Source organism: Salvelinus alpinus, chromosome 11, assembly GCF_045679555.1.
Source record: "Salvelinus alpinus chromosome 11, SLU_Salpinus.1, whole genome shotgun sequence".
NCBI lineage: Eukaryota > Metazoa > Chordata > Actinopteri > Salmoniformes > Salmonidae > Salvelinus > Salvelinus alpinus.
The window spans coordinates 49,029,567-49,054,173 of NC_092096.1; the positions used below are offsets into that span (position 1 = coordinate 49,029,567).

The 24,607-nt window shown below is 45.0% G+C and overlaps 1 protein-coding gene across 1 annotated transcript in view; it reads right to left on the reverse strand.

The window, feature by feature from the left end:
* col4a5 (collagen, type IV, alpha 5 (Alport syndrome)) overlaps nt 1–24,607 on the reverse strand; it is a 90,177-nt gene that overhangs the window by 16,191 nt on the left and 49,379 nt on the right. Inside the window, exons 20-39 of the mRNA XM_071333339.1 lie at nt 24,418–24,507; nt 24,125–24,195; nt 23,657–23,848; nt 23,121–23,289; nt 22,581–22,673; nt 22,261–22,365; nt 21,877–21,974; nt 17,220–17,370; nt 16,050–16,163; nt 12,490–12,657; nt 11,603–11,692; nt 11,157–11,303; nt 10,925–11,023; nt 10,313–10,402; nt 6,351–6,490; nt 5,766–5,892; nt 5,365–5,544; nt 5,034–5,084; nt 4,410–4,595; nt 178–311 (exon numbers count right to left, since the gene is read on the reverse strand). Of these exons, the coding sequence (XP_071189440.1) occupies nt 178–311; nt 4,410–4,595; nt 5,034–5,084; nt 5,365–5,544; nt 5,766–5,892; nt 6,351–6,490; nt 10,313–10,402; nt 10,925–11,023; nt 11,157–11,303; nt 11,603–11,692; nt 12,490–12,657; nt 16,050–16,163; nt 17,220–17,370; nt 21,877–21,974; nt 22,261–22,365; nt 22,581–22,673; nt 23,121–23,289; nt 23,657–23,848; nt 24,125–24,195; nt 24,418–24,507 (2,495 nt within the window). The remainder of the gene's footprint in view (nt 1–177; nt 312–4,409; nt 4,596–5,033; nt 5,085–5,364; nt 5,545–5,765; nt 5,893–6,350; nt 6,491–10,312; nt 10,403–10,924; nt 11,024–11,156; nt 11,304–11,602; nt 11,693–12,489; nt 12,658–16,049; nt 16,164–17,219; nt 17,371–21,876; nt 21,975–22,260; nt 22,366–22,580; nt 22,674–23,120; nt 23,290–23,656; nt 23,849–24,124; nt 24,196–24,417; nt 24,508–24,607) is intronic.

The following is a 24,607-nucleotide window of genomic DNA, read 5'->3' on the forward strand; positions in this document are numbered from 1 at the left end:
ATAGGGGAGAGGTCAGGGGTCATATAATATCCCAATCCCAGATGGAATTTTCAATTTACTTCATACAATCCCAAACCAACCCATAGCCCCTATCCCCCGAGTAAGTGTCTATATTTGACACATCCTGCTATCAATGGGGGAAGGAGATCCAAGGATCTAAGTTGACTGGTTCCTTACCGGGAATCCGGGCGTTCCAAATTCTCCCTTCGCTCCGGGGAAACCAGGCGATCCAGGAATTCCGGAAATTCCCTTCTCACCTTTGGTCCCACCGCTGCCGACAGGGCCACGGGGACCTTCAGAGCCAGGAGGACCTTCACACGAATAGGTCAAAGGTTAGAGGTCAGAGATAACACTCATCTCAACCTGACATTATAACAAATAACAATAAAAATAACCATAGAGATAAAACTAGATCCAGTTGATCTATCTCCATGGTTACTGTATAACACTAACATCAACAGTCAACATAGCATAAAACTGCATGCGTACATACAACTATTTAAAAACAGTATAAATACAGTATAAAGGGGGAGACTTGAGTGTGTGTTCAAGAATGTTTTGTGTATTACGGGGTGTACAGTGTCTGTGTAGGCTATAGTCTTTTGTTAGGCTTCACAACCCATCCTGAAAAGTAAATTGTGGTTAACAAATCACCAGCATGGTTAAGTTGTACCCAATTCAACAAAATGCTAGCCTGAGTGCCAGTCTGTTTGTGCTACCATGCTAACAATGACAGCAATGAGTTGGCAAGAGCACAAACGGATCTGGGACCAGGCCAAACAAAATGTACACAGATCAGTTTCATCACCACAGAACAACAAAGGTCATCATCATCAAACCATGGATTCTAACCTGGAGGACCTAGGTATCCCAGAATTCCGGGAATAGCAGAGCCGGTGCGGCAGAATATGAAGGGTTTAAAACAAGAGGCAAGAGTTAGCATAGATCGATACACCATCAGCCTAACGTCTGACACAACCAAACCTCAGGGCAAACCATATGTTATGTTTGTGTTTCAATATTGTTATTTCATTTAAATTAATACCTGTTTGGGATTTGGCTGTCTACATATAAGATACAGTGAACTTATTTCTAAAAGCTAAATAGTGCTAGTTCTTACATATGTAAAGTTAATGGAAAAAATGCTAACAACTTATTATCTTTAAACTACATGATGCTAAATTCATGTTTATCAAGTACATTTTCAAGAAATTTGTCAATTCCAAGTTGAACAGAATTACAATGACTGTTTTTAGTGTTAGAGGTTTGTGTGTTAGCGAACCAATAATTCATTCATCAGAAATAGTGTCTGTTAAAAAAGGTATTGATTATTCAAAGATGTATGTCACCACATACTGTACATTCTAAAACATACAAAAATAATTTCAAGCAAAAGTTCAAATCATTTTAGTTATGGTTATTTGACCAGTGTGACTACTCAATCAGAAGGAAAAGTGAGATTAGCAGGAGTAAAAAAGGAAGGATCAGAAAATGAAGGGAAGAAAATAATTAATAAATTCTAAATCCAAGATCCAAGATCAATCAGCAACACAGTGAGGTTAAGGGTTCTAGATTTGTATTCTAGACCAGGAGAACATGCAGTAGAACAGATGCCTGTGTACTGGAACTCTGACCTTCGGGACCTGGGTACGGACGAACGTGTCATCAGAGGGGGAGGGTCCACACCACAGGGGGTGGAGCCAAGACACAGGAAACAGGAAGTACATGTCATACCATCGCTCTCATCCCCCCCCACAACTGGAGATGACACCTATCCTGGCACAGAGCTGGGCTAGTAGTACTGGGCTCAATACAGCTTTCTATAATATACTATATATGTACATGTACACTGAGTATACAAATGCTCTTTCCATGACATAGACTGACCAGGTGAATCCAGGTGAAAGCTATGATCCCTTATTGATATCACTTGTTAAAAGCATGTCGATCATTGTAGATGAAGGGGAGGAGACAGGTTAAAGAAGGATTTTTAAGCCTTGAGACAATTTAGATATGGATTGTGTATGTGTGCCATTCAGAAGGTGAATGGTCAAAATAAATATGTAAGTGCCTTTGAAAGGGGTATGGTAGTAGATGCCAGGCGCACTGGTTTATGTCACGAACAGCAACGCTAGTAGGTTTTTCCTACTCAACAGTATCAAGAATGGTCCAACACCCAAAGTATATCCAGCCAACTTGACACATCTGTGAGAAGCATTGGAGTAAACATGGGCCAGCATTCCTATGGAACGCTTTCGACACCTTGTAGAGTCCATGCCCCGACCAAATGAGGCTGTTCTGGGGGCAAAAGGAAGGTGGAAGGTGTTCCTAATGTTTGGTATACTCAGTGTATACATAGGCTCTCCAATGTAAGAGACACTTTTGGGAGGTATTTTGAGAATCAAGACGATAAAGAATCTTACTTAAAGTACAGCGCAAGTGATGTGAGGAAATCGAATTAGAGGATGGTTTAGAGCAGGGGTGTCAAACATACGGCCAGCGGACAGGATCCGGGTGTTTTAAAAAATATATATATTTTATTTTGGCGGGGGGGAACAAACTCAATATAAAGTTACTAAAACCAAATCAAAACTGTGTAGAAATTATAATGGACCTGCATTCATATAGTTGTTGATGGTGTACAGCTCACTAACAATCACCAAAATTAAAGCTAGAAAGTCGGGGAGCACTGAAAATTCAAAAAGAATAAAACATTTTTTGCACATTTTGACTGCGAGAAAATATTACAGGTTTTCAGTGCGGTCCTCAGGACTTCGTTGAAGACTGAATGCGTCCCCTGGGCAAAATTAGTTTGACACCCCCTGATATAGAGGATTATAGACCTATAGTGATCCCCTTTTAGACACCTTATCAATGTAACTAAGTCTAAGGGAGTTGGAATTAAATCTGAAATTAAATTATGTTTAATTGTGGTCTTAATGTTATCACTGAGCCCAACTCTGTGCTATAGTCTGGCGTTGTGATTCGGGTGCTGAGGTGCAGTTGGACACACATGGCCCATGCAGGACAGACAGTTGACTGACACACAGATCACTGTGGGAGAAACAGAGACGAGTCACAGACAAACCTTCTCAGTCTTACCTAGACTCCAGTAGCCTATTGATAATACTGGATCCACCGTGTTGTGGTCTAGGGACTAGGGACCACAATGGAAATAAGTATTTCAAATGTATGTATTGTGTGAATATGTATATAGTTTTTGCTGGCTAATAAAATCAATCAATCATCAATCAGTGTTCAGTTGAACAGTGTATTATTCCTTCAATAAATGACACTGATCTACAGTGAGAACACTTTATAGTTCTATCCTTAACTGTATAATACAGGGGTTCAATGCTATATGGGCAGTCAATGAGATCTATTTGACCGACTACGCCAACGTTGTATTGGAAACGTTCAGTCGAACCCATCGGTACCCCTTTGACTTACAACACTCTTCTCACTTTTATAGATAATGGTGGTGATACCTCTTGTCTCGAGATAGTCTAGGTTCTTTGTTGTTGATACAGAGTTGAATCCACCAAATATAAGCATTCGTTTCCTAGGCTTTTGAAACCCCTTCTCTAATGCATAGTTAGACCTGTTACAGGTTTGACTCTAGTTCGTCTGCTTCACACCAACGTCACATATTTAGACAATTAGGATGTAAAACACCAAACAACACACAAGACACACGCACATCAACCCTGTGGAGAGATGGACAGATCAGGATCCGTTCCCCTGCAACCGAAAGGGGAGGGAGAGGGGGTGAGGAGACACAAGGATGGAGAGATGATTGACAAACAGATGGCTGGATTGATGGATGGATGGATGGATGGATGGATGGAGGACGTAGACAACAACGTGTGGTCGCCCCCCCCCATGCTCTGATGTTGGGGGCGTAGCTGGAACCCAGACGGCGAGGGAGACACAGTGATTGGTGCGTGTTGGCGGCGCACCCCAACATTGTGTAGTGATGGGGTAAGGGGGTGGGGGACGTTTGGTTGCATAGTGGTGGTGATGGTGACAGTGTATGTTTGTGCTCAGTGACATATAGCTGATCTGGGACCAGTGTTGATTGACAAAGAGGTTCCACATCTCATGCAAATCAATGGGATTAACATAAAGCATTCACATAAAGAGCTGCAGGTAGGCCATGTTTGCTGCCTGGTTTTTACTTGGGTATGTGTGTGTGTATACAATGTGTGTGTGTGTGTATGCCATGTGTCAGAGAGAAAATCTATCAATAATCTATCTTTCGAATTTCCTTCCCAGTCCATGATTTGATACATTTTAAACTTTTAACTATACCATACACTACAACCAGGAGGCTCCAGACTTCAAAATGTCCAGGAAACCAGGCAGCAACATTGGCTAAAAGGTGATGGAGTGATCAATTCATAACATACCTCCTCTTCCAGGGGGTCCGGGGGGGCCGGCGTTACCTTTGGGACCCTGGAGGGCCACACCTGGGGCGCCAGGTGGCCCAACGCTGCCAGGGGACCCAGGCAGGCCAGGGAAACCCATCTCTCCCTTCTGACCAGGGAAGCCAGGGCTACCGGAAGAACCAGGGGTGCCAAGATCCCCCTTAGCACCTGTGGGGAACAGACGGCAACAACACAAGGTCCTTTCATAATCAGAAATCAGAAAGTACATTCACCAAGTACATTGACACATACCCAGAATGTGACCTGGTGAAATGTAAAGAAAGAACATAGCCAGAGGAATTTACACAAAGTCAACATACAGTACATACAATAGAAATAAAGTAAACATAAAACATAGAACATTTGGTGTGGTGGGGGAGAAGTGGTGATTGAAGGATGTTGGTGGTTGTAGAGTAGTAGAGGTTGTTGTCGACTTCTTTTGATAGAAAAATAGATGGAGAATGCTATTTAAGTTATATTTGGTCTATAGTCGGTTATCAGCTACAGTAGCGGTTTGTTTGTCTGTCATTCAGGAGCTAGTGTAGAGTGTATGTATGGTTTGTGTGAGAGTAACAAAGACAGTCAGTCAGGTGGGGTGAGTCTCACCTGGTAATCCTGGGAGACCAGGAGAACCGGGGCCACCGAAACCAGGAAGACCTGTAGGAGAAGAGGATCATGGGAAAAAGAGGAGTTTCGTTTTAGACATCCAACTAATAAAATAACACTTTGGTCTTACTGCATAATATCACCATAAAAAGCACTAAATCCTTGTGAACAATTACATTTTGGATAATTTTGGGGTATTGTCGACAGTTGAACTAAGCTCATAAGGCATTTATAAGTTATATCATTCAAGAATCAATGGGTATATATTAATAATTTAAAAGTAAAAAAAATGTAAGTAGCGATTGCTCCTTTAAGTGACTACGCCAACTACCTGGGTCTCCTTTGACTCCCGCTGGTCCAGGGATTCCGTCACGACCCGCCTGACCCTTGTCCCCTGGGAACCCAGGTGATCCGGCACGGCCGTTCTCTCCCGGTCGGCCGGGTGGTCCGCTGAGACCGGGGTTACCGGGGATACCATCCAGACCCTTAGGCCCGGGAATCCCGGAAGAACCTAGAGGAAGTACCAGAAAGACAGCCGGACAGATTTAATGACATAGGTAGCTGGATATGAGATGAAGGCTTGGAAGAATATCATGAACCTGACAGCCGGACAGATTTAATGACATAGGTAGCTGGATATGAGATGAAGGCTTGGAAGAATATCATGAACCTGATTCTTCTTTTGCTATCCAATGCTCGTGGTTAGACCGTAGCACCGTAACCATTAGTTACCTTGGAATCCTGGGAGGCCGGGGTCACCTTTGGCGCCGGGACCGCCAGGAAACCCTGGAAGACCTGGTGTTCCGGAAGTTCCTTTTATTCCGTTTTGCCCGGGGAATCCTGACTGACCGGGCTCACCCTGAGAGAGAGAGAGAGAGAGAGGAGAGAGAGAGAGAGAGAGAGGAAAGAGAGAGAGGAAAGAGAGAGAGAGAGAGAGAGAGAGAGAGAGAGAGAGAGAGAGAGAGAGAGAGAGAGAGAGAGGGAGAGAGAGAGAGAGAGAGAGAGAGAGAGAGAGAGAGAGAGAGAGAGAGAGAGAGAGAGAGAGAGAGAGGGGGAGAGAAAGGAATAAAGTTGCATTGCAGACTAACAGTACAAGCTCTACAACTACTGATTATAACAATACCAACTTTATCAATTTTCCATATTACTCAAATATCATTCAGAATGAGTATACAGTTCCCTTTGAAACAGGTAAACTCATCTAAACCTGGACAGAGATCTAGACTTATGCATAAAGGCAAACACGGTTCTATGCGGTACTGGTTCTATAAAGGTTCTAGACTGTTCGAAAGGGTTCTAGAGTAGAGGGTTCCATACCTTGGGACCTGTAGCTCCTGGGGAACCAAAGCCAGGGGAACCGGGCTCTCCCTTAGCTCCAGGGAACCCTGATGCTCCTGAACTACCGGGTCCACCCGACCGACCTGATTGACCCGGAGTTCCTTTCGCCCCTGTGGGTCCTGTGACATCATCATAAATGGACAATAAGATTGGTGCAGTCGGATAAATAGAGTTCAGTGACAACACTAACTAATTGTGATTAATCTAGCAATCAGTATATGGATCGAACTGTATTTGTATACTTGTTTTTTCCATCATTAAACTGATACAGAACACCGGCTGTAACACAATAAAAGTATTCAGGTATGTCAATTCATAACGGCCAGCGTTTCTATGAACATGGAGAGCTGAGAGTGGCCAAATCTCGGGGGTTATGGGAAGTCTTTACATTAAAAATATATATATATTCTTGGTTATATTTCAGTGTATAAAACATAGGAATGACAGGTAAATAAACATAACATTTTGGCGATGGTGATGGTGGGGATATGGGGTTATAGAACATGATGGTGTGGATAGGGGGTTATAGAACATGATGGTGATGGTGGGGATACGAGGTTATAGAACATGATGGTGGGGATATGAGGTTATAGAACATGATGGTGGGGATATGAGGTTATAGAACAGGATGGTGGGGATATGTGGTTATAGAACATGATGGTGGGGATACGAGGTTATAGAACATGATGGTGGGGATATGAGGTTATAAAACATGGTGGGGATACGAGGTTATAGAACATGATGGTGGGGATACGAGGTTATAGAACATGATGGTGGGGATATGAGGTTATAGAACATGATGGTGGGGATATGGGGTTATAACACATGATGGTGGGGATATGAGGTTATAGAACATGATGGTGAGGATACGAGGTTATAGAACATGATGGTGGGGATATGAGGTTATAGAACATGATGGTGGGGATATGAGGTTATAGAACATGATGGTGGGGATATGAGGTTATAGAACATGATGGTGGGGATACGAGGTTATAGAACATGATGGTGGGGATATGAGGTTATAAAACATGATGGTGGGGATATGTGGTTATAAAACATCATGGTGGGGATATGAGTTTATAGAACATGATGGTGATGATGGGGATATGTGGTTATTAAACATGATGGTGGGGATATGAGGTAATAGAACATGATGGTGGGGATATGTGGTTATAGAACATGATGGTGGGGATATGAGGTTATAGAACATGATGGTGGGGATATGTGGTTATAGAACATGATGGTGGGGATATGTGGTTATAACACATGATGGTGGGGATATGTGGTTATAGAACATGATGGTGGGGATATGAGGTTATAAAACATGATGGTGGGGATATAGGGTTATAGAACATGATGGTGGGGATATGTGGTTATAGAACATGATGGTGGGGATATGTGGTTATAACACATGATGGTGGGGATATGAGGTTATAGAACATGATGGTGGGGATACGAGGTTATAGAACATGATGGTGGGGATACGAGGTTATAGAACATGATGGTGGGGATATGAGGTTATAGAACAGGAATGTGGGGATATGAGGTCATAGAACATGATGGTGGGGATATGAGGTTATAGAACATGATGGTGGGGATTTGAGGTTATAGAAAAGGAATGTGGGGATATGAGGTCATAGAACATGATGGTGGGGATATGAGGTTATAGAACATGATGGTGGGGATATGAGGTTATAGAACATGATGGTGGGGATATGAGGTTATAGAACAGGATGGTGGGGATATGAGGTTATAGAACAGGAATGTGGGGATATGAGGTTATAGAACAGGAATGTGGGGATATGAGGTCATAAAACATGATGGTGGGGATATGAGGTTATAGAACATGATGGTGGGGATATGAGGTTATAGAACATGATGGTGGGGATATGAGGTTATAAAACATGATGGTGGGGATATGTGGTTATAAAACATGATGGTGGGGATATGAGGTTATAGAACATGATGGTGGGGATATGAGTTTATAGAACATGATGGTGATGATGGGGATATGTGGTTATTAAACATGATGGTGGGGATATGAGGTAATAGAACATGATGGTGGGGATATGAGGTTATAGAACATGATGGTGGGGATATGAGGTTATAGAACATGATGGTGGGGATATGAGGTTATAGAACATGATGGTGGGGATATGAGGTTATAGAACATGATGGTGGGGATATGTGGTTATAGAACATGATGGTGGGGATATGTGGTTATAGAACATGATGGTGGGGATACGAGGTTATAGAACATGATGGTGGGGATACGTGGTTATAGAACATGATGGTGGGGATACGAGGTTATAGAACATGATGGTGGGGATATGTGGTTATAGAACATGATGGTGGGGATATGTGGTTATAGAACATGATGGTGGGGATACGTGGTTATAGAACATGATGGTGGGGATACGAGGTTATAGAACATGATGGTGGGGATACGAGGTTATAGAACATGATGGTGGGGATATGTGGTTATAGAACATGATGGTGGGGATACGAGGTTATAGAACATGATGGTGGGGATATGTGGTTATAAAACATCATGGTGGGGATACGAGGTTATAGAACATGATGGTGGGGATACGAGGTTGTAGAACATGATGGTGGGGATATGAGGTTATAGAACATGATGGTGGGGATATGAGGTTATAGAACATGATGGTGGGGATACGAGGTTATAGAACATGATGGTGGGGATATGAGGTTATAGAACATGATGGTGGGGATACGAGGTTGTAGAACATGATGGTGGGGATATGAGGTTATAGAACATGATGGTGGGGATACGAGGTTATAGAACATGATGATGGGGATACGTGGTTATAAAACATGATGGTGGGGATACGAGGTTATAGAACATGATGGTGGGGATACGAGGTTATAGAACATGATGATGGGGATACGAGGTTATAAAACATGATGGTGGGGATATGAGGTTATAGAACATGATGGTGGGGATATGAGGTTATAGAACATGATGGTGGGGATATGAGGTTATAAAACATGATGGTGGGGATATGAGATTATAAAACATGATGGTGGGGATTTGAGTTTATAGAACATGATGGTGATGATGGGAATATATGGTTATTAAACATGATGGTGGGGATATGTGGTTATAAAACATGATGGTGGGGATATGTGGTTATAAAACATGATGGTGGGGATATGAGTTTATAGAACATGATGGTGATAATGGGGATATGTGGTTATTAAACATGATGGTGGGGATATGTGGTTATAAAACATGATGGTGGGGTTATGTGGTTATAAAACATGATGGTGGGGATATGAGTTTATAGAACATGATGGTGGGGATATGTGGTTATAGAACATGATGGTGGGGATATGAGGTTATAGAACATGATGGTGGGGATATGAGTTTATAGAACATGATGGTGATGATGGGGATATGTGGTTATTAAACATGATGGTGGGGATATGAGGTAATAGAACATGATGGTGGGGATATGTGGTTATAGAACATGATGGTGGGGATATGAGTTTATAGAACATGATGGTGGGGATATGAGGTTATAGAACATGATGGTGGGGATATGAGGTTATAGAACATGATGGTGGGGATATGAGGTAATAGAACATGATGGTGGGGATATGTGGTTATAGAACATGATGGTGGGGATATGAGTTTATAGAACATGATGGTGATGATGGGGATATGTGGTTATTAAACATGATGGTGGGGATATGAGGTAATAGAACATGATGGTGGGGATATGTGGTTATAGAACATGATGGTGGGGATATGAGGTTATAGAACATGATGGTGGGGATATGAGGTTATAGAACATGATGGTGGGGATATGAGGTTATAGAACATGATGGTGGGGATATGAGGTAATAGAACATGATGGTGGGGATATGAGGTCATAAAACATGATGGTGGGGATATGGGGCGGTCTAATACCCACCTGGGAAGCCCATCTCTCCCATGTTGCCTTTAGCTCCTGGGCCTCCTGGTGAGCCTGATCCTCCAGGGATACCTGTATCTCCTTTGGGACCTGAACACAGCAGAGAGGAAATTAGCAGTTAGTGTTCAATAGAGGACATTATGGGGCTGACTCATATCTTGAGATATGCGTGCCACTTGGAAATATGCATGTTTTATAAGCCCACTTGGGTTGAGCATCCAGAAGATGCAAGACACTCATAATTATGTGATAAATGTACATGTCAAAGGCACATTGAAGTCAACAGGAAAAGTAGGATGAGTGTACTACTTTTCAGTAGAGGACCTTCTGAAGGGATGAGTGTACTAGTGTTCAGTAGAGGTCATTCTGGAGGGATGGCTGTACTAGTGTTCAGTAGAGATCATTCTGGAGGGATGAGTGTACTAGTGTCCAGTAGAGGACATTCTGGAGGGATGACTGTACTAGTGTTCAGTAGAGGACATTCTGGAGGGATGACTGTACTAGTGTTCAGTAGAGGACATTCTGGAGGGATGATGGTATTAGTGTTCAGTAGAGGACATTCTGGAGGGATGAGTGTACTAGAGGATGAGTTTCTAGATAATATGGGTATACCTTGAGGTCCTGGCAACCCAGGTCGTCCGTCCTGTCCTGGTATACCAGCGTCTCCAGGGAGACCAGGGATACCCTTTTGACCTGGCAGTCCTCCCAAACCTACACAACACAAAAAACACAGGAAACAGTAAGGACAGTAAGACAAAGCTGCATTCTTAGCAGTCTACATCAGTCAGTCAGAAACAGGCAGACAGAGAGACAGACAGATAAACAGACAGAGAGAAAGACGTACCTGGTGCTCCTGGTTCTCCCTTGCCACCCTTCAGTTCCTGGGGAGGAATGCTGGGTCCTGGGAGTCCCGCGATACCGGGCTCTCCCCTGTCTCCCTTCAAACCTGAACCACCGGGCCCACCTGGTCGCCCTGGGAAACCATCGTCACCTGGAGGAAGGAGACACAAAGAGTCAGAGGGTCTATTATCAAAGACACATATGTGTGTATACCAATGTGTGTGTTTATGTGTTTGTGTGTGGGTTCCTTATAGCTAGCGCAGCAGATGTTTTGGACTAGTTTGTTTGAATGTACCTGTGGTCAGTCAATTTGTGTCCATATCGCCCAGCTCTAGTGTGTTAGTGTGTGTGTGTGTGTGTGTGTGTGTGTGTGTGTGTGTGTGTGTGTGTGTGTGTGTGTGTGTGTGTGTGTGTGTGTGTGTGTGTGTGTGTGTGTGTGTGTGTGCGTACCTTTAGGTCCAGGGAAGCCAGGGGCTCCGGGGTTCCCAGGGGATCCCAGAGGTCCAGGAGTTCCCATCACACCCATGTCTCCTTTACCACCTGTTGATGGACAGACGTTTGACTGGCAATTCCCCATCAAGACAGGGTGAAGGTCAGCGACACTGTCTGTGTCCCAAATCGCACCCTATTCCCTATATAGTGCATTACTTTTGACTAGAGTCCATATATAGGGAATAGGGTGCCATTTGGGATGGAGATAGAGTAACAACAATGTCCAACAGAAAACAAAGAGAGAGAAAGGTAGTCAGTGTGACATCATACTGGCCAGTCCATATTTAATTTGATATTTAACCTTTATTTAACTAGGCAAGTCACTAAGAACAAATTCTTATTTACAATGACGGCCTAACCTGGCCAAACCCTAATCCGGACGACGCTGGGCCAATTGTGCGCCGCCCTATGGGACTCCCAATCACGGCCGATTGTGATACAGCCTAGAAACGAACCAGGGTCTGTAGTGACGCCTCTAGCACTGAGATGCAGTGCCTTAGACCACCGCGCCACTCGGGAGCTCATATACTGTATGTAGATTACACAGAAAGAGATTTGGAACCAGACATAGACGAGACTGAAATAAACACACAGGCTGCATCTTATCACATGCAGCCCAATTCTGACCTTATGCCACTAATTAGTCTTTTGACCAATCAGATCAGATCTTTTGCCATTAATTGGGCAAAAGATCAGAATTGGGCTGCCTATGTAAACCAGCAATAGACTCTGATTTCTTACAGTCCATTCATAACACAGACAAATATAGAAAACTAGACAGATAGAGACTAAAACAGACACATAGATTAGGTAGGTTTGATGTTGGTGTCGGTCTGTTATCCTACCAGGCAGGCCAGGCAGTCCGTCTCGGCCAGGGCCACCAGGGTTACCCTGTGGTCCAACTCCCCCGGGGTTGCCGGGGAAACCGGGACTTCCTCTGTCGCCTGGCAACCCTGGAATGTCCAGGCCGGGAGAACCGGGGTCTCCCTTCTCTCCGTTGGCGCCTGAGTATCCTGAAATGCGAGGAATCAATGACAGAGTGAGGACAGATTCTCACTTCCTGATCAGCATCTGCCCATTATCTATAACCTCACAGAAGGTCAATTTTGACAAATGCCAAAGAGAATATTTGGTCTTACGCACATTTGATGGACAATAATTTTTTAACTTGACTTAAAGCGCTAGTGGAATCTCTCTACTTATGATTAGTGACTATTCAACACATTATAAAGGTTCCATTTGTCAGTCCAGAATCGGTCAAATAACCTCATTTTCTATTATTATCTCTCTTCTTTTTTTTTTTAAATGTATGTTTTATTTAAACTTTATTTATCTAGGCAAGTCAGTTAAGAACAAATTCTTATTTACAATGACGGCCTACACCGGCCAAAATCGGACGACGCTGGGCCAATTGTGCGCCGCACTATGGGACTCCCAATCACAGCCAGTTGTGATACAGCCTGGATTCAAACCAGGGTGTCTGTAGTGACGCCTCAAGCACTGAGATGCTGTGCCTTAGACCGCTGCGCCACTCGGGAGTCCCAAGAGTAAAGATAGCTGGAGTAAAGATGTCACACCAAACAGATGTACAGTCCCTAAACCAATCAACCAATCACACAGAAATACAGTACCAATCAACCAATCAGCTGCCAGATAGAGACTATAGTCCAGACAGGCTGTGGTACAATACCTTTCTCGCCTTGAGGTCAAAGGTCAGAAGACGGCGGGTAAGGAGGGCGTATATTCAAAATGGGGCGGTTGGGGATGAGGAACATCACAGAGTAAGAAAGAGAGGTGGGGAAGTGGGGATGAGGGTTTACAATGCTCTACGTCTATCCAACATGACATACTGTACATGATGATGGAGCCTTCAGAACTGTGAGTGCCATGAGTGGAGGTGAATAAAGACTTAGTTATTTTGTGTGGCAGGCACAAAAGAAGAGTGTGACTAATGACATACAGTTGAGGTCAGAAGTTTACATACACCTTAACCAAATACATTTAAACTCAGTTTTTCACAATTCCTGACACTTAATCCTAGTAAAAAGTCCCTGTTTTAGGTCAGATAGGATCACCACTTTATTTTAAGAATGTGAAATGTCAGAATAATAGTAGAGAATGATTTATTTGAGATTTTCTTTCTTTCATAACATTCCCAGTGGGTGAGAAGTTTACATACACTCAATTAGTATTCGGTAGCATTGCCTTTAAATTGTTTAACTTGGGTCAAACGTTACGGGTAGCCTTCCACAAGCTTCCCACAATAAGTTGGGTGAATTTTGGCCCATTCCTCCTGACAGAACTGATGTAACTGAGTCAGGTTTGTAGGCCTCCTTGCTCGCACACGCTTTTTCTGTTCTGCCCACAAATTTTCTATGGGATTGAGGTCAGGGCTTTGTGATGGCCACTCCAATACCTTGACTTTGTTGTCCTTAAGCCATTTTGCCCCAACTTTGGAAGTATGCTTGGGGTCATTATCCATTTGGAAGACTCATTTGCGACCAAGCTTTAACCTCCTGACTGATGTCTTGAGATGTTGCTTCAATATATCCACAAAATTTTCCTACCTCATGCTGCCATCTATTTTGTGAAGTGCACCAGTCGCTCCTGCGGCAAATCACCCCCACAACATGATGCTGCCACCCTCGTGCTTCACGGTTGGGAATGTGTTCTTCAGCTTGCAAGCCTCCCCCTTTTTCCTCCAAACATAACGATGGTCATTATGGCCAAACAGTTCTATATTTGTTTCATCAGACCAGAGGACATTTCTCCAAAAAGTACGATCTTTGTCCCCATGTGCAGTTGCAAACCGTATTCTGGCTTTTTTTATGCCGGTTTTGGAGCAGTGGCTTCTTCCTCGCTGAGCGGCCTTTCAGGTTATGACAATATAGGACTCGTTTTACTGTGGATATAGATAATTTTGTACCTGTTTCCTCCAGCATCTTCACAAGGCCCTTTGCTGTTGTTCTGGGATTGATTTGCACTTTTCGCACCATAGCACGTTCATCACTAAGAGACAGAACGCATCTCCTTCCTGAGCGGTATGATGGTTGCGTGGTCCCATGGTGTTTATACTTGCGTACTATTGTTTGTACAGATGAACGTGGTACCTTCAGGCGTTTGGAAATTGCTCCCAAGGATGAACCAGACTTGTGGAGGTTTACAATATTTTTTCTGAGGTCTTGGCTGATTTCTTTAGATTTTCCCATGATGTCAAGCAAAGAGGCACTGAGTTTGAAGGTAGGCCTTGAAATACATCCTAAGGTACACCTCCAATTGACTCAAATTATGTCAATTAGCCTATCAGAAGCTTCTAAAGCCATGACATCATTTTCTGGAATTTTCCAAGCTGTTTAAAGGCACAGTCAACTTAGTGTATGTAAACTTCTGACCCACTGGAATTGTGATACAGTTAATTATAAGTGAAATAATCTGTCTGTAAACAATTGTTGGAAAAATTACTTGTCATGCACAAAGTAGATGTCCTAACCGACTTGCCAAAACTATAGTGTGTTAACAAGAAATTTGTGAAGTGGTTGAAAAACCAGTTTTAATGACTCCAACCTAAGTGTATGTAAACTTTGACTTCAACTGTATTAGTTTTAAAGAGGGAGGCAAATTGTGTTTAAGAGTGAACAAAGTGGCAAAAACAAGTGCAGGAAAAGTGGACTGCCAAAGAGACTGTGACAACATGCAAAATAAGAAGAGCAATGAGATGACTGTTGTGAGGAGAGATGAGAAGAAGAATAAGAGTGAACTCCCAAGATCAGGGTATGGCTACCATCGATGACTGATAACCCAGAATGCATCTCTCTGAGATGCAAACGTCACATGATCACCCATGGTGACATCATTCAGTGCACAACAAACAAACAAACCCTTTACAAACCCTTTAACCTCTTACAAACTGTTTACAAACTATTTGGTGCTCAAAAGCATTGCAGAGGAATTATGTTACTTTTCTAATAACAAGTGTGACAACATAGCCTGAACCACATAGCCAGTCCATTGAGATGCTGTACATAATACACATTCATATAAGTTATAATGTGATAATGCACATATCAATCTGTGACTGAGACAATACATTCGAGATAACACATATTGAGTCATCTCAACCGAATGTTAACGTGTTGAAAACAAAAATAGAACAAAATATTATATTTAGAAAATACAGCATAAATATACATACATATATATTACATGGTTTTCTCATGAATTAGACTTAGCAGAGGTTCAATTTGATAAAAGTTCTTAGCATTACGTACAAATTATGGTGATACTACACTGTCCGCTGTAAGCAACTAGATACAAATGCCATAAATCAAACTAGATGTCAATCTCTAATCAAACTATTAATCAAACCTGATTTTTGTCTAGTCAAAGGTCAGCTAGGTTGTCTTACCTGGAGAGCCCATGGGTCCTGGGGGTCCAATGGGGCCGGGGATGCCCTGAGAGCCGATGGAGGGTGAACCTGGAGGGCCACGGGCTCCGGATATACCAGGGATACCAGAGTCACCTGGAAGAGACAAACAAATACAGAACACACACACCTGTTAACAAAATAATACTAACTGGCTAGCTACCTAACAGGTGTACCGGGGATACCATAGTAACCTGGGAGACAAACAGGTACAGAACACACACTTGTTAACATGGCAATACCAACTAACTAGCTGACTAACAGAATACGTTTTATCTGGACCAGTGGTGGCTCCTCAGGGGAGGAAGGGGAGGACCATCCTCCTCAGTGAATTTCAGATGTTTTTTTGATATGCCTTTACTGTCAGTGGTTTCAAATTAAAGTGCCTTTAAAGATTACTAAGTTATTATTTACTCTTTTTAACAGCTAGTTTCCGTCCTCCTCTGGGTACATTGACTTCAATACAAAACCTAGAAGTCTAGAAAACCTAGAAAACCTATGTTCTCACCCACTTCCATAGACTTACACAGTAATTATGACAACTTTCAGAGGACATCCTCCAACCAATCAGAGCTCTTGCAGCGTGAACTGACATGTTGTCCAGCCAATCAAAGGATCAGAGAATGAATCTAGTACTAAAAGCATAAACTACAGATAGCTAGCACTGCAGTACGTTAAATGTGATGAGTAGTAGAAAGACAATAGTTGAACAGTTTTTGAACAAATTCATTTCCTTAAAATAAATCAATAGTATCATGTAGTAGCCTAAACCTATCGATATTACATTGAGCTGGGTGAATGGAATATGAATGACAGTCATCCAATATGCTGTAATATAAAAAAGGCCTCGCTCATTAAAAAAAATTATCGTCCTCCCTCTTCTTAAACAGCACCGACGGCCAGTGATCTGGACTAAGTATAACTTTTATTGAAGACACCACTGAGCATGCTTTTTGTCTAGAACTAGGCTTAACATGTGTCTGGAAAAATCAGCCCAGAAATAATGAGACAAGATTAGAGTATGATGTTGTTGATCTATAAAAAGAGGAAATAATAACTTTAAAAAAAGCCATATTTTCAGTATCGGTGGATCTTCAGTGTTCCTAAGCTCCTAACTCCACCCGACTACACCAATAAAAGTTGGAACCGTACCTTTGGCACCAGGGCCACCGTCGAAGCCGGAACGTCCGGGCGAGCCGGGGTTGCCGGGGAAACCGGAGTCTCCTTTGGGTCCAGCTAATCCTTTGGGTCCAGGGAAGCCTGGAGGGCCCTGGGGACCTGGCAACCCGAATCCTGGCTCTCCCTATCACACACACACACAAATAGAAAACTCAAATTAATACCCAAACACACACAAATGGAGACCTTGTTAACATTTTTTTAAATATATTTTTTTATTTAACCTTTAGTTAACTAGGCACAAATTCTTATTTTTAGCCTCCTGCGTGGACGGGGGCTGGGATTAAAAATAAAAACAAATTAAATAAAAATATAGGACAAAACACACGACGAGAGACAACACAACACTACATAAAGAGAGACCTAAGATAACAACATAGCATGGCAGCAAGACATGACAACACAGCATGGTAGCAACACAACATGACAACAACATGGTAGCAACACAACATGGCAGCAGCACAACATGGTACAAACATAATTGGGCACAGACAACAGCACAAAGGGCAATACATCACGCAAAGCAGCCACAACTGTCAGTAAGAGTGTCCATGATTGAGACTTTGAATGAAGAGATTGAGATAAAACTGTCCAGTTTGAGTGTTTGTTGCTGCTCGTTCCAGTCGCAAGCTGCAGCGAACTGAAAAGACAAGCGACTAAGGAATGTGTGTGCTTTGTGGACCTTTAACAGAATGTGACTGGCAGAACGTTTGTTGTATGTGTAGGATGAGGGCTGCAGTAGATATCTCAGATAGGGGGGAGTGAGGCCTAAGAGGGTTTTATAAATAAGAATCAACCAGTGGGTCTTGCGATGGGTATACAGAGATGACCAGTTTACAGAAGAGTATAGAGTGCAGTGATGTGTCCTACAAGGAGCATTGGTGTCACACCCTGATCTGTTTCACCTGTCTTTGTGATTGTCTCCACCCCCCACCAGGTGTCTCCCATCTCCCCTCATTATACCCTGTGTATTTATACCTGTGTTCTCTGTTTGTCTGTTGCCAGTTCGTTTTGTTAGTGAAGCCTACCAGCGTTTTCCCCCTTGCTCCTGTCTTTTCTATAGTTCCTGTTTTCTAGTTTTCCCGGCGTTGACCATTCTGCCTGCCCTGACCCTGAGCCTGCATGCCGTCCTGTACCTTGCCCCACCACACTGGATTATTGACCTCTGCCTGCCCTGACCCTGAGACTGCCTGCCGTTCTGTACCTTTTGGACTCTGATCTGGATTACTGACCTCTGTCTGCCAGGTCAAGACCTGTCGTTTAGCCTGCTCCCTTTTCTAGTAATAAACTTTTGTTACTTCGACACTGTCTGCATCTGGGTCTTCCCTAATACGTGATAGTACGAACTGGCCATGACCGACCCAGCAGACTCAGACCAGCTCCACAATGCTGTCTCCCTGGTAAGGAGCCACCATTGGACGACACAAGGAGTTACTACAATGTCTTATGGAGGCACTCCAAACCCTGGCAGAACGCCATGACCAGCTGTTCAAGACTTTGCTGGAGCAACTCTACGAATTCCTCACTGGACAGCGGGTCACTCACAATACCACTCCCATCAACCTACGTGTGTCAGGGAACCACAGCGAGGCAATCCAATGTATGCTGATTACGTTTCCTCAGGTTCCTGTGGTATTGGGATTCTCTTGGCTCCAGCGACAAAATCCACTTATTGACTGGACTGCCGGTGCCATCATGGGCTGGGGCCCATTCTGCCATGCCCATTGCCTGAAGTCAGCATAGCCTGCCCCAGGACATCTTCCGGTGGGCTCGGGAAGTTGCCCCGGACCTCTCCGCCATTCCCGCGGAGTACCAGGACCTCCGGGAGGTTTTCAGTAAGGCCCGGGCCACTTTACTTCCTCCGCACCGACCCTATGACTGCAGGATCGACCTTCTCCCAGGCACCACACTGCCCCGGGGATGACTGTACTCTCTGTCGGGCCCGGGGAATAAGGTAATGGAGACCTACATAGAGGACATCCTAGCTGCAGGGTTCATCTATGGAGACCTACATAGAGGACATCCTAGCTGCAGGGTTCATCCGTCCTTCTGCCTCCCCCGCCGGCGCAGGGTTTTGTCCTTCTCTACAAAGAAGAACCCTGCGCCGGCGGGGGAGGCAGAAGCCCGTGCATCGACTACAGGGGCCTCAACGACATCACGGTGAAGAACCGCTACCCACTACCACTCATCTCCTCTGCCTTCGAGCCGCTCCAGGGAACCACTGTGTTCTCCAAGCTGGACCTACGGAACGCCTACCACCTGGTGCGGATACAGGAAGGAGACGAGTGGAAGACAGCCTTCAACATGGTCAGCGGTCACTACGAGTATCTAGTCATGCCATTTGTCCTTACCAATGCCCCAGCTGTGTTCCAGGCTCTGGTTAATGATGTTCTCCGAGACATGTTGAACCGGTTAGTCTTCGTCTACCTCGATGACATCCTTGTCTTCTCCCGCTCCGCCCAAGAACACCTGCTCCACGTCCGACACATCCTCCTGGAGAACCAGCTTTTTGTGACCATGGAGAAGTGCGAAATCCATCGCTCCACCATCCCCTTTCTGAGTTACATCATTGCTACAGGGAGTGTACAGATGGATCCTGGGAAGGTGAGAGCGGTGGTGGATTGGCCCCAGCCTATGTCCAGGGTGCAGCTGCAACGTTTCCAGGGATTCTCCAACTTTTATCGCCTCTTTATCCGGGGTTACAGCACCCTGGCTTCCCCCCTGTCTGCACTCACCTCTCCCAAGGTTCCGTTCACGTGGTCTCAGCTGCTGACCGGGCGTTCCAGGATCTAAAACAACATTTCACCACAGCTCCCATCTTGGTTCATCTGCCAGTTCGTGGTGGAGGCTGATGCTTCGGATGTCAGAGTGGGGGCTGTCCTGTCCCAGTGTTCTGCCCTGGACCTCAAAGTGCCTTCTCCCATCGGCTCAACACCACAGAGAGGAACTACGATGTGGGGAACCGTGAGCTTCTTGTGGTGAAGATGGTGTTGGAGGAGTGGAGGCACTGGCTAGAGGGGGCGGAACATCCGTTCATTGTGTGGACCGACCACAAGAACCTGGAATATCTTGGTACTGCCAAGCGTCTCAATTCCAGGCAAGCTAGGTGGTCCCTGCTCTTCATCCGGTTCAACTTCTCCCTCTCCTACCGACCAGGATCCAAGAACATCAAGCCGGATGCGATGTCAAGCTGCTATAGCCCCACAGCTACACCCTCTAACCCCAAGACCATCCTTCCCACCTCGTGTCTGGCAACGGCACTCAGCTGGGGAATAGGGAAGCAGGTCCGTGAGGCGCAGAATTCCCAGACGAACCCCTGGGGGGGCCAGATCACCGGAAGTTTGTGCATGATGCTGTCCGCTCATCGGTCCTGGAGTGGGCCCACTCCTCCAGGCTTGCCTGCCACCCGGGCTCCCGTTGGACCCTGCCCTTTGTGCGACAACGCTTTTGGTGGCCTACCATGGTCCCGGACGTTCGTCGCCGGCTGCACGCAGAACAAGACTCTTTGTCAAGCTTCGGCTGGTCTTCTTCAACCACGGCCTGTCCCTCATCATCCCTGGTCTCACATATCCCTGGACTTCATCACGGGTCTTCCCCCGTCTGATGGCAACACAGTAGTGGACCGGTTTTTCCAAAGCCGCTCACTTCATTCCTCTTCCCAAGCTCTCCCTCTGCTAAAGAGACGGCCCAACTCAAGGTGTAGCACGTCTTCCGGATCCATGGACTCCCGGTAGACATGGGTCCTCAATTCTCATCCCGGTTCCAGTCAGCTCTTCAGGGCATCATGGCTGCTGGGAGGGCAACCCTTCATCCACCTCTTCTACGATTTGAAACGTTCAGTCGCTTGTGCTCTGTTAAATCCTGTGTTAAACGCAGTCTGACCTTCGGTTGGGAGGAAAAGCTATACTGCTAGCTAAATGTGGTGTGGCCATGTTCCTTCGACTGCTCTGTGCAGGTCTGTCTACATTCAGTCTTAACCTTAGCTTGATACAATGCTATCCCGTTTGGATTCTCATTGCTATAATTCCCTTTGGAATTAGGTGGATTTATGCATAAATTGGTAATCAAATGTGGTCTGATCTAAGTCACAACAATAGACAAACATAGTGTGCTTAAACTAATAATGCACAAAATAATGCACAGCACACCGACATCAAAACCTCATCCCAACTGTAAAGTATGGTGGAGGGAGCATCATGGTTTGGGGCTGCTTTGCTGCCTCAGGGCCTGGATATCTTGCTATCATCGACGGAAAAATGAATTCTCAAGTTTATCAAGACTTTTTGCAGGAGAATGTAAGGCTATCTGTCCGCAAATTGAAGCTCAACAGATGTTGGGTGATGCAACAGGACAACGACCCAAAACACAGAAGTAAATCTACAACAGAATGGCTTCAACAGAAGAAAATACGCCTTCTGGAGTGGCCCAGTCAGAGTCCTGACCTCAACCCGATTGAGTTGCTGTGGCATGACCTCAAGAGAGCAGTTCACACCAGACATCCCAAGAATATTGCTGAACTGAAATTTCCAAAGGATTCACATACTTTTTCTTGACACTGTAAATTACTATGTTAATCTGTAACTAGTACAGTATTAAGATCCATCTATAGTAGTGTCGTTGTGGTACGTACCTTAGCTCCAGGTCCACCTGGCTCACCGGGGAGGCCGTCCACTCCTGGTCTTCCTGGACCTCCGGGACCACCTGGCACACCAGATGAGCCTGGGAATCCTGCGGGCGGGGTCAGGTGAGTGATTGTGATAATTGTTTATAGTATAAGGCACTACTGTAAAACATTCAAATCACTCTGGTGCTATGGTGCTATGAGAGAGATCATGGCTGTGCCATCTTGTGTGGACGTCAGGGCCTTAAGCCTAGTCCGAGACTAAAAAGCATGTTCAATGGAGATTCTCCAGGACTAGGCTTAATCTGTGTTCCGGAAATTGGTCCATGAAGTTTACATTATAACCATATAGATGACAGTGAATGTATACCTGCCCAGGTATTTAGTGTTTACCTTTAGCGCCGGGGGGTCCTGGCAGTCCAATGCCGGAGAGGCCGGGGTCGCCCTTGGCACCTGGTAAGCCGGGGAAACCGGGCTGTCCTGGCCCGCCGGGGTTGCCTGTGGACACAGAAATTAACACTTTGTTTTGGCAAACATTTACAACACTACTACTAAACAGCTCACTAGCGTATACTTCATAGAATTACATAAAAAATAAAAAAAAACATCTGTGCTGTCTGTTACCTTACGTCCGTCATCATCATTCTGGATGAAAGCTTATGCCTATCCAGGTGAGTGTGAACCTGTGCAGGTAAAGATGACATGTTATTTACCTGGGTTTCCAGGAAGACCGGGGTCTCCATCCTGTCCCCTGGGTCCTGGGAGTCCCTTCTCTGCTATCGTTTGGCCCGGCTCACCTTTAGTGCCTATAGGTCAGGGGTCAAAGGCCAAGGGTCAAAGGTTAGGGAATAAGGGTACAAGAGAGTTGTTGTCATAGAAGAGCAGCAGGTAAAGCTAATGGTAAAAGTATGATACCAATGAAATAACACAACGTCCCAGGACCCCAGGTGTGTCGATGTATCTCACTTTTATCAACATTTCAGTTACTACATTTTTAGAAAAAAAGGGTTCCAAAAAGGTTATTCGGCTGTCCCCATAGAAGAACCCTTTTAGGTTCCATGTAGAACCCTCTGTGGAAAGGGTTCAAGATGGAATCCAAAAGGGTTCCACCTGGAGCCGAAAGGCTTCTACTGTGAACCATAAAGGGTTCTTCAAAAGGTTCTCTATAGAACCCTTTTAGGTTCTAGAAAGCAAATGTTTTTTATAAGAGTGTACATCCCTGGTTTTCAAGTATATCAGCCAACATATCTTACCTGGTGCTCCAGGTGTTCCCGTTCTCCCTGAGACGCCCTGAACACCCTTCTCTCCAGATGGCCCCTGAGGGCCGAAGCCTGGGGATCCGGGGACACCCCTGTCACCTGGTATACCCTGCAGACCGGGCTCACCTGGAGGGCCTCGCTCACCCTTCACTAACAGAGAACCCTGCAGAGGAGTGTAAAGGGGTTAATATAGAATGCTATGTAGTGGGAGAAATGGATGGATGGATAGATGGAGATAGGGAAAGAGGTAAGGTGAAGGGATGGATGGATGGATGGAGGGAGAGAGGAACAGTTGGATGGGATGGATGGATGAAGGGAGGGATGAATAGAGGGATGGAAGGAGACATGAAGGGATCAGGTGGGATGGATAGATAGATGGGTGGATGAAGGGAGGGAGGGAGGGATGAGAGCAGGAGGGACAGACAGAAAGAAGATAAGGTTGGATGGATGAGGGTGTGGATGGGACGGATGAATAAATATATTAATAGATAAATGGAGGGAAGGAGAGAGGTGGACACTTTGCTACTCACAGATGTTCCTTTGGGTCCAGGAGCTCCAGGAACTCCATTGCGACCAGGTCCTCCGTCCAGACCAGGCAGGCCAGAGGGTCCAGGGAACCCTGTGTCTCCCTTGTCGCCCCTCCCCCCATCCACAGCAATAGCCTCACCTGGGTCACCCTTCTCTCCTGGGAAACCAGGTGCACCCTGGGGACCAGGCAAACCCTGGGGGAGAGAGGGGTGGAGGAGAGAGAGATGGAAGGATGGAGGGGTCATTTAGTTACTCTATCAAGGCTACTCTAGACTACTCTACAAATTAAACCTAATCCTGGATTAAAAAGCATTTTCAATGGAGATTATTGTTTAATAGTCCAGAACTAGGCTCAATCGGCGTCTGGGAAACCGGCTCCAAGTAAGTCAGTCTGTAGGTTACTATAAAGTTGTGTAGACCCAGCTTCAAACCAGTTTCAAACCAGGAAGTGACAAACAGGAAGTACTTACAGAAGAACCTGAGGGCCCTGGGCCACCTGGATATCCTCTGTCACCTTTAGCCCCTGGTCCTCCTGGTCCACCTGAGAGAGGGAGGAGAGAGGAGAGAGGGTGGAGAGAGAGGTAAAAGGAGAGAATGATGAGAGAGAGGTGTTGTGTACAGTATTGTGTTAACGGTGGCCTGCACATTGCGAAATCAGGTGTGTGTTTTTCGCCTCTCCACTCGGTCTTTTTCCGTACTAGGTGAGGATATAAAAAAAACAGGTAGAGAGACAGGTGACCAGGTGAGAGGGGTGCAGTCTTACCTGGGAACCCAGGAGGTCCGGGAGGGCCTGGTGCCCCGGTGATGGAATTCCCACGTGAGAAACAGTTTACACAGGTTTCTCCCTTGTCACCTGAGAGAGACAGTAAAGTAAGTAAGTAGGTAGGTAAGGGGAAAGACAGACATAGAAGCCAGTTGGGATCACTTCAATGATACATTTGTTTGTTCATTAT